At 28.4% G+C, this 11,210-nt stretch overlaps 1 protein-coding gene across 1 annotated transcript; it reads left to right on the forward strand.

Annotated features, from left to right (window-relative positions):
• The first annotated feature begins 2,007 nt into the window (after nucleotides 1-2,007).
• Nucleotides 2,008-10,993, forward strand: LOC112592261. The gene is made up of 10 exons (XM_025336274.1): nucleotides 2,008-2,142; nucleotides 3,753-3,761; nucleotides 3,954-3,962; nucleotides 5,719-5,745; nucleotides 7,802-7,843; nucleotides 8,056-8,126; nucleotides 8,864-8,909; nucleotides 9,339-9,392; nucleotides 9,616-9,654; nucleotides 10,863-10,993. The coding sequence occupies exons 1-10, from the start codon at nucleotides 2,061-2,063 to the stop codon at nucleotides 10,970-10,972; spliced, it is 489 nt and encodes a 162-aa protein (XP_025192059.1). The 5' UTR covers nucleotides 2,008-2,060; the 3' UTR covers nucleotides 10,973-10,993.
• The last annotated feature ends 217 nt before the right edge of the window (nucleotides 10,994-11,210 follow it).

Raw genomic sequence — 11,210 nt, forward strand, 5'->3', positions numbered from 1 at the left:
TTCGTTTTTCTTCCAGTCGCGTCGTATTCTCCCGTCTTATCGCCCAACGGCGTCGTTATCGTTTCTCCAACAGCCGTCGTTATCGGTTCGGTTATCGCTCATTTGCTCATCACTCATTATTATTGTTTTGTATACCGTTTTTCCGCTGCCCGGTTTTCCAGCCTTCGAGACCTCTTTCCGTCGCGTTCTCGACGCTGTAGCCCAGCGGGTCTTTTCGTCCGGTCCGCGCGTCTCCGGATTTCGTTCGCGTCCGGAAAGCGTACTCGCGCGCGCGTTCTCCGGTCGGTCGTCTATCGTCAATACTGTTTTTACGATACGATAAATCGTTTATCCGTATCGATTACGCGTTTTGTTTTCGGTGTCTCGCCTCGGACGCTCCAGACCTTATCGTCTCGATAGCGTACGAAATGATACGATTATATGTGTATATATATATAATAATAATATTATATAAATAGCGTGGTACTCTGTTGACGTACGTCAGATTATGTTTATTATATACAAAAATCGAAAACGTTGCTCTTCAGTCGTTTAATGCCTTTAATCGCATACCTTGGGGATATCGTGATATGTGTGTGAACAACTCGGTACGTCTTTGAGACGTATACGTTAAAAATGTAAACGAATATCGCGGAAACGTTCTAAACGACAATAATGATCGATTTACGGTTTTGCACGCGAATCGTAAAGTGTACAGTACAATGACGTATAATGTAGATTCGTCGCATCTTCTAAAAGGTTTTAAAGTAAGCTAATCGATTATCGTTATTTTATACCATGATAAGAACTTGTTCAAAATGCTGGTTAGAAATTATTTAGAAAATACTAAATAGATTTTTATTATTAGACTGATTTTATGTTATTGAATTAATTATTTTCATTATTTGATTAGCAATACGTAATCCCTGAACGAAGTACCAGGCACAACGCCTTCGACGTCAGGAGGTATGACAATCCGCCGCAGGCGGATTGCCCTGTCAGGAATCGATATTCACTGGACGATGACTGATAACTAGACACTTGATCAACCTTTCGGAGTGTATATTTATTTATTTTCCATGCACAAAAGCACAGGGCAAGCTACGCGGATTGCCCAGTCGAGTAACGACAAGCACCGGGTAATGACTGATAGCTAGACATTTAATTACCATTTTGGAATGTATTTATTTATTTTCCATGCACAAAAGCACAGGGCAAGCTACGGGACAAGGTGTATTACACCTGTGAATTTAATGAAATAACCGACCACTAGACGCTAGAATTAGACTTATTATTTACGCGTTTAAAACGACACCGCCAAAGTGTAGAGCCACCAAATCAGAGGTACCAACATCTCATTCGTCGTTATCACTGGTTTTGCCTACTAAACTTTTCTAACTGCTGTATTCCTAAATCCTGTCTCCGACCTAGGAAATTCACTTCAAACGATATTCAGCTACCTAGGGTACTCACATACAGCGAGTTTTACCGACCTAGGGTATTCACATACGTCATACAGCGAGTTTCACCGACCTAGGGTATTCACTTACAGCGAGTTTCACCGGTGCTAGTAGGTCTATAAACTATCAAATGTCACTTTAGTAAGTATGACGAAAAAAAGCTTTGGCTTACCAAGACTTTTCAAGTGTGTGGAAACAGATAAAGTAAATCAAAATTTGATATAATTTACAATAAATATTAAATTTTAATAATCATTTGCTTTAATAAATTCTAAGAGTTTCAAAATGTAATTTAGTTTCAATATATTTCATTTTTTTGATTTTACTTTTACATACTCATGTACACCATTTAACATTATTAATTAATTTAACCTGTTTGTACCACCTCACATTACATTTTTTCATTTCGATTGTTAAAACAGATGTCTTTGAAATAAATACATAAACTATTTATTCATTTGTTTTAATGAATATAATCCAAAATAAATAGGCACTCTTGTGGTGTTTCTAATATCACAGTACCTAAGAGGAATGCAATCATTTTACATTTGTTCTTTGCAAAGAAAAGTTCTAACTATCTAAATTGTTATATCTTTGTAATTATAAAAAAAAAATTAAAATATGATTTCATATAAAGTTTTAATTATATTATTTTTTACGATTAATATGAGCTACTGTTATTCTAAAGAGGAAATTCAGAAAGGTAACGAACAACAATTAGTTTATAAAATATAATGTACCTATTTCTAAATAATTGAAAACTTGCGATTAAAAAACTTTAAGTAAAAATTAGATTATAGATTCATTGTTTCAAAATGAAAAAACATCACTGTTAATTTAGCTTATTTTGTCTTCGAATGCAACCGAATGATAGAAATAAGAAACTACTACTAATAATAATAATATTAATAGTACGATTTAGTGATAATAACAATACAATGTTGTAGCATTTTTATTATTTAGATCATAGTTGTCACTTATCAATAACTATTAACTTTTCATTCGTTTAAGTTTCACGAACTTATATTAACTTTTTTAAGGACTGTTTACTGACACAATTAATTGCTGATTATTTATCATGTCTGGTTTGTTGTTTTTTTTTATTTGAGATTAAAGGTCCAAATGTAGATTTTAATGGCACTGATTTGTAAATTTAAATTTCCATTTGATGCCTAGTTATAATTGATTCACATGAAATATTTTATAGGTTATATATTTAAAAGTTACGAAAAAAAACTCTATAAAGTAATAAATATGGATCTTTAGATGTAATATATTATACCTTTTCATATAAATTATCCTAAGACCACACGATGAGCGAGTAAACCCCGGCCTCACGAGCCTTCGAAAATTATGATTGACATCTTTAATCTGTGAAGTATTGAAGTGAATACCCAAATATCTCATAGTATGACTATGTATATCAGACTCAAATATCCAGTGATCGTCTTTAAAGTTGGCACAACGAATGAGGAAACGAGATGTTGACAAACGAATTGAAAGTTATAATATAATAATAAAATTATACTGCTAAATGAAGATCCCTCTTTTTTTGTTTAAACATCATTACTGTTGTTTTAATTATTATATTTGTTTTTTACTGTCATCATGAATTTCATTATTGTATTATTATTATAACTGTTATTATTCACACAACCATTACTATTATATTCCGATATTTGTATTAATTTACCTATTTATATTCAAAGCACATTTTCCAATAATTTTTAATAAATAAATAAATAAATTATAGCTTTTAAGTATTAAATAATAACACGTATTATTTAATCTAGTTTATTTATTTAGGTATATAAATTATATTGATTGATTTTAATTTTGAATATTAGGATAGTATTAAAATATTTGAACATAATTGTTTAAGAACTTTAAAACTCTGTGTTCTTAAGGGTGTCTGCATAACCAAAAACGAGTGTGTGTGTGTACTTCACACACACATTCAAATATAATTTGGTTTACATACAAAGATACTGTAAAATTACACAGTACAATCCATGTTTACACAAATTAAGTGTGAACACCAGTTCACACTCTTATACATTTCACCACACTTACATGTGAGTAAATAAAATAAAACATAGAATATTAAGTCGTATGTAATTTAAAAAAAATATATTAATACATAAAAACTACATAGACTTTAAAAATTTATCCAATTTAAAGTACGCAAAATATAAATGATAAATCCAACGATCAACCATAGTATTTTATATTATAATGCATAATATACGTAATAATAAATAAATTTTAAATATCAAATAATAAACTTATTGCAGATTTTATTTTTGTTTTTAGAATGCAAAAGTAATGGATTTTAAATCAGTAAATTATAGTTAATACATTTTACAAATTATTAATAGATATGACATAGCTATGATAAAATGGATTAATTATATTATGTATACCTACTTAATAAACTTTTATAATATTTCAAGCTTTATCTTATACTAAAATTTGAAAATTCATATTTATTAAGTTAAAATTATTTTTTTTTAGTATGTGTTGGTAAGATAATTATTTATGTTAGTATATTTTTGTTTATACATTTTACAGTGTTTTTTGTATAGCATAACCATAATAAAATTACCTAAACTTGTGTGCTAGTCATACTTTTATGATATTTAAACTATTATATTTAGCTTTTATTATGTATCTACATTTAGATCTTTATTATACATTATACTCCTATTAGTAATTTTTTTTCCAAATAACATTTTTGATTTTATATAAAGCGATGAACGAATTGTTTTTGCAATGGTGTGTGTTTTAAGATTCCATGTGGAGCAATACGTAGTTAATTTCCTTAAAATATAAGATCGACAATTTATATTTATATTACTTTTTCTTAAACATTTAAATTTAAATTTTCTACAGAATTCGTCAAAATCTTGAAATGTACAAATTACTTTGTAGTTAGAAATTCATAAAAATGTTTCGGTTTATGTATAACATATTAGCAATGTTAAACCTATCCTAACCTAACCAGGGCGGGCTCCAGCAAAAATAGTGCACTAAGCAAAATCAAATTTGGTCGCCTCTTAAAAAAAAATATTGAGCTTTTATTTTTACTTTTCCTCTCCCACCCATTTTTTCATGTGACATATCTTAACATGAAAAATATTTTAAAGAAATAACAAGAAGTGTTGGGAATCCCAACTTGGGACTATCGGTATATTTAAAACCTAACGCCCATGGTATACAGCATATAATAATTTTTTAGGTAAATTGGTTTTTACTGATGAATTTTTTAAAAATATACTTCTAAGACAATACCGAAATAAAAAAAAAATAAAAAAAGTATGAGTTAATTTTTAAAATACCGCTTTTGCTAAAGTGCCGCTCTAGGCAGGTTTTTTTCTCGCCTATACCTTGTTTCACCAACGCCGGACTTACCTCCCTTGGCTCGTGGATGGCAATGACTAGTGCTCTGATGGGAAGAGTGAAAATACAAATAATAAAATAATTACCGGACGCAACACGTTCCAGCTGAACGGCGGTGCTCAACTTCTCGACCAAGGGGGTGTCCGTTATCATACCGACTTGCGTGAACATACCTTGAGCCGGCCCTGATCATAACATAAATTGTTTTTAAAACAGTTATTTATGGAGATACTCATTATTAGTAATCTTAACGATAATTATGCATCTGGCGGAGAAAAACGAAAACTGGTCAATGTGGGAGGGAGGTTCAGGCGTTGCTCTGCGGTTCATTTGGATGCGTCATGGTAGTGTGCCCTTATATTATTTGGAACGGAGTATATGAATTAAATTTAACTTTTCATAAAAACTAAGTTGATAAATGCATTGACTTGATAAAAATTTTTTGTTGTCACCACCTTTTAGTGTCAGGTAATAACGCTCCGAATTTCAACTTTTGGAGTGGTCTCTGGTAGTAAATAAACAAATTGACCTCATTTGGTACTATTGGGATATTTAAAATAAAAAAACTAACAGTATTTTTCTAAATAACTGTAAAAACAAATAAAATAAAAATAAAATAAAAGTAAGGTAAATAACATTATTATGACTACTTGAAACATCTATTCTTATAAGAGTGTCAAATTCAATATTGATATTTTATTATGCATATTTATGAGCATCAAGTCCCGATCCCTGCTGATAACTGATGAATTACATTAAGAATTTATTCTGTACATTAAAGTGGGGTGACCTACTTATTCTAAAATTGTCAAGAAAAAATTTTTAATTTAATTTCAAATTTACTTATATTACATGTTTTATGTTGGAAACAAAATAACAGACAATTTAAGACTTCTTGGGTTTAGATGTAAGTATGCTTTTTTATAGTGTTAAAATTAAGTGTTATCAGATCAATGTTTATTATTATTATAATTATATACTTAATCATATAAAATAGGTGAAACTATTTTATAATTTTCACCAGTTCTGTGAATTTAAAACAATGAAAAACCTTAAAAAACTCTTTTAAAATTTCAAAAATGCTATAAAATATACACTTCAAATGACAAAAATTGTAGTATCCTCGTGAATTTCAATAACCTACTAAAATTATTAATCAACCAATTTGAAAATTCGTGACTGATATACAAATATGCCATAAATAACTAGCAATATTCCCTTATTTTATTGAATCACAAGCTGACCCGACAAACGTTGTTTTGCCATATAAATTATATCTAATGAATATTTTGGTATTCAAATAAAAAATAATTAAATTATTATAAGTAAGAGGGAATGTCGTATACTGGTATATGGTATAGGACTGAGATGATTGGAGCACTGTGAATGATGACGGCCCATGAAAATAACAAAACACCAAATATCCTCACTGCCCATAAAGTAAATTTGTAAAAATGTATGTGGTTCGTTTGGCATTGGTAGCAATAATGAGCCCACTCTATGATAAACTTGGCCTTTGATTTTGAATGTTGAATTAAATTTTTGACCATTTGCAGCATTATTTTTATCTATTTCTGTTGCTCTGAACGATGTCATTTGGAAACATGAATTGAATGTTCGATTTGACTTCAGGAACAGGTTAAAATCTGGATCCGTACCGATAAGTAAACCGTTCAATGGTTCAGGTGGTGTTTCAATTTCCGGTAGTTGCACTTTTCCTGACGCACAACACATACCGGCTGGCTCATTTTTGAATCTAAGCGCATTACAATGCGGACATTCCTTGTCCATAGCACCAATCTCTACTTTTGAATGAGCTTAATATTTAATATCAGGCCCATACTCGAATGCTAGACGAAGGAATGAATTGGATGTAAATGCTCTATGTACTTGTTGGCGTTGTCGGTCATTTGCTTTGCGTATGTCAATGACGAATTGACGCGCTTCTAATCGTCTTTTTTGATTTTGTTCCACTTGTGCTTCACGCAATCGTACCATATTCACACGTACATTTTCATTATTCGGTTGTGCTCCTCTATCTCGCATGATTGTACTTTTGGTCGTTCGATGTGGCATTGTACAAAATAAACAATTCGATACAATTAAAGTTCATATATGTGATTATTAACCTTTCTTATAAATGAGAGAGAAAGCTAATTGTGTCAGACCGACCCATTCAATGGTCGAGTCGTTTCTGATGAATTCGTTACAATTGTTGCCAGGAAACTATAAATTGTATATTTACAATTATTTACGTAGATTACGTTTCCATTTTTTATCATAATATTAAACGACCGCGTATTTATCGCTTATCGCATATAGTTCCCAAGCAAAAACTGCTGTATCTTATTTTATTTATAATTTTTATATTTTATTTTTTATTTTTTTATTTTTCATCGCCGATATCTAACAATTGTTATAAATATTTGTGGTGAGCCACTTTTTACATCTAGGGGTATGAAAAATAGTTTACATCACTCGCTGAGACCTACTTAATATACATAAAAGATTTCATGAAAATCGGTCTAGCCATTTCGGAGGAGTTTGGTAATAAACTTTGTGACACGAGATTTTTATATATTAGATTATCTTTGACCCGCATACAGCTTATGTAAAATATAAATTTGACATTGGTACAGCCTGTGTAAAATAAAAATATATTCTCAAAAATGTTAATTGATAGAATTTGATTAATAATACGAAAAAAAGTAACTAAAATAAAAATATGACCTAAAAATTTAAAAACGTTGAATAATTCAAAATAAAAGCTTCATAAATGGAACTTTTTTTACATAATTCAAATTCATAATCAGTTAAAAAAATATACTTTCCTACAAATTCACACCCATAATTATTACACATTTGTATTTAATACATGTTTATATTAAAATTGTGTGATACATAAATCTACATATAATATGAGAAAGTAATAAACATATGATGTATTATATATATTTCTGTAGATAAAAAACCACTTATAAATTACAGTCTCGCAATGCAATATGGTAAGTAATTAAGTGAGGTTATAATTTATATCTTTAAAATATATTTGATGCCTACGCTTAAACAAAATATTATATAAGACATATAATATTCTGTAACACCCTATACGGCGTGTATTGTAGATCTGGATAATTAATGAATACAATTAACAATTTTTTTTTTCCATTTTTTGTGCCGTAACTAACATTTTCGGATAATGATCATGAAATATTAGCTACTTATGCTAATGTTATATCATTTGAAACAATAGTAAGACTTAATTTAACTCAAAATGAAATATACCAGGTGAGTTTTGTAAATTTATTTTAAATGTGATACTCATCAATTGAACTGTCTTATCTAAATTATAACTATTTATAATTTCATTTTTTTTTAAACAAAAAATAAAGCAATTAGTCAGTATAGTTCTCTAATATATTAATATCTGCCTAAATACTTCATCTTTAAAAAACTAATATAATAATAATTAAAATTAATTTACATTATAGCAAAACTTTCAAAATATTATATTATAATTTATTTAGTTAAAAAAAAAATAATGTTTAAAAAACATTAATTTTGATTAACCAACTATAACATTGATACCTGACAACGATATCATAATTCATTTTATTATTCAGTATGTCAATAATATTCTCCAATTAGAAGATAAAATAATAAACGCTTTAGATGTTACCTTATTGAATTTAAATTCTTACTGTATATAATCGTTGCTGGTAAGACACAAAAAAAAAACAAGGTATTTATCATTACCAATTATCAACAAGTTTCACACAATGAAAGATAAACAAAAGATTTTGCTATCTTTTGGTAAGTATTTGAATAATGAGTAGGTAACAAAGTGATTTTAACTAACAGTCTGCTACTTGTAGTTTAGAATTTTTTTGTTCTTTAAAATTATGTCATAATGATTATGGAGAAAATCTTCTTTTTTTTTAATTTTAAAGCTTCTTCAAATTTTAATATATTATTTCAAAAATCACAAATCAAATATTATTGTGTTTTATATATTTTGTTTACAGCAAGAACAGGAGTATGGCAAATCAGTACTATCAGCTTATAGAATAAGTAGTTATTTAATACATTTTTATAACTGCTACATACATAATTATCTTTTTTAAGTCTTATCCAATGTTTTAAATGTTTCAACTCATCAGGGTTTTGTTGGTTATTACAACTATCGACTCTATACCCAAACCATAGTCAGCCAAACATTTTTAATAACTTTTATTATTACATAGACGATATAATTAGATAAATTTAAAAAATATCTTATTGTAGTTATATATTCACATATTATCATTGTATTAAGCAAGTTTGAGTGTAACAGTTAATAAATAGTAGCCAGATAACGGAAATCCTAATATTATTAATTCGTCATTGATGAAAGCATTTGTGTTATATTATTATCACCTAGAATTTGACACATATTATTAAAAACACTGTTAAAAATAAAATAACTTATATAAAGATTATAAAATTTATAATTTCTGACAGGCTATGTATATGCGTACTACAATGAATGTATATTTTTTGATTTTGATCTTAATGGTAAGTATTATTCATAAAACGTTTCAGTTTTTATAAGTGTTTTGCAAATTAAATATAAAGATTGTTTTAAACATGTTGAACTTATACTTGTGATTTTAATTTTATATTTATTATGTATCAAGTGAAAAAATAAACAGAATCAAATAACCGATCTAGGACAAACGGCCGCGTCCATTTGTCCCTGTTTGTCAAATAACACAATTTTTTTATTAATTTATTACAGCTTTCTTGTTAAGTCCAAGAGAATTTTGTAAATTACAAAGTGAGTAATACAATAAACATGTACATAAAATAAATTCAAATTTTTTTTTCTAGTATAAATTTTCTATCCTACAAATTTATACCAAAAAAAGATATGAATATTTCAAACATTAAAAATATGCGCGGTGGTGGAAAGTTCTACGGATTATTTTTTTAAATAACAAAATAAAAAAAAATCTTTTATTGTTAAATTAATGATAGCTGTTTTTATTTAAATATCAAATAACAATATCGTGTTTATATTGGATATTATAGCTTTTTACCCTTTTTAGGTATTTCTCATAATATGCAAATGCAAAAGACACTAATAAGGTTATCTATACAACATCAAATTGCATAACTAAATCAATGTTAATTGTTCATGTTTATTGTCATTGACGTGTGCATATAGTATGACATAAACATTTTAACATGCTTTTTTAGGCTTTTTCATTGAAATACATTCAAAATATACGTATTTTGTGTTCAGTCAATATGACAATAATTATTCGTCTCTTATCAGTTCCAATCTTTTAGTGCAATTAATTGAGAATATCTTATATTAGGTACTTAAATTATTAGATTTTGACGTGGTTTTTCAAGTAACTAACTATCGTTCAAAAAAAAGAAGAACGCCTTGAAAATATAAATTGTAGATATGTACTATCTGATTGAAGTTTTAATTTGTTATGTAAAGAATGGGTCGAATTTGTCAAGGACATGTCTTTAAAATTGTGAGAAATAAAAATAGAAATGTGTAGGTAAAAGTAACTTTTATTATTTAATTTTATTAAAACCCTTATATATTTATACAGATTACCATTATTTTTGGAACGATTGAAGTTTTTTTATAATTAATACCAAATCTACCAGAAATTAAGGATATTTCTCAATTAATAATGGTTTTAAAACATACTTAAAATAATCTTCTAAAAATATACTAATGGATAAAGAAATACTATGATTATTACTTTTAGTTAATAGTTAATTTGGGCTGTAAAATTATATAGATACCTTATAATATGTATTTTGCTATATTAATGGTACGTATTTACAAAAAATAAGGTTTTTCGCACCAATGTCTCTGACCACCGGTTCTCCGGCGATCGTTTCAATTTTTTTTTGTCATTTCGACACCGTCGTCCGTTACTTTTTTCGGTGTGACGCTGTGCGTACCTTTTAATACCACATGATTTGTGTGCTTTACGCTTTAATTTTTTCTGTGTGCAGGTTTGTCCGGTTTGGGATGCCTACATTACCCGTCATATTTTAAGCCTACACATAATCGTCACCGACATACGATTACGTATAATGTTGTGAGTCCAGTATTTAAAATTTAAATCAAATTATTATAGCCTGTTACGTAGGCTTGGCAACATGGCAAGCATTCTGGGTTTCCTCAATCAGATTATACAATATAGCCCTTTATTATTACGTAAATTTGACTGTCACATCATTTCGGTTTTTAATCAAGATTATTTAATCATTAAAGTTTACCCTGAAATTTCTCATATTTCCAATATATCTAATGAATGGCTCCGTGAACGTACAACTATGGTCCCTAAAAAAGACAACGTC

This window comes from Melanaphis sacchari, unplaced genomic scaffold (genome assembly GCF_002803265.2).
Source record: "Melanaphis sacchari strain LSU unplaced genomic scaffold, SCAv2.0 Contig164_pilon_pilon, whole genome shotgun sequence".
Lineage (NCBI taxonomy): Eukaryota > Metazoa > Arthropoda > Insecta > Hemiptera > Aphididae > Melanaphis > Melanaphis sacchari.

Excerpts from the sequence above, each read along its gene's own strand:
- LOC112592261 (XM_025336274.1), top strand. The coding sequence starts at position 2,061 with ATGATTTCATATAAAGTTTTAATTATATTATTTTTTACGATTAATATG. Across the intron at positions 7,844-8,055 it reads CAGTCTCGCAATGCAATATG|CTACTTATGCTAATGTTATA; the intron begins GTAAGTAATTAA and ends ATGAAATATTAG. Across the intron at positions 8,910-9,338 it reads ACTATCAGCTTATAGAATAA|GCTATGTATATGCGTACTAC; the intron begins GTAGTTATTTAA and ends AATTTCTGACAG.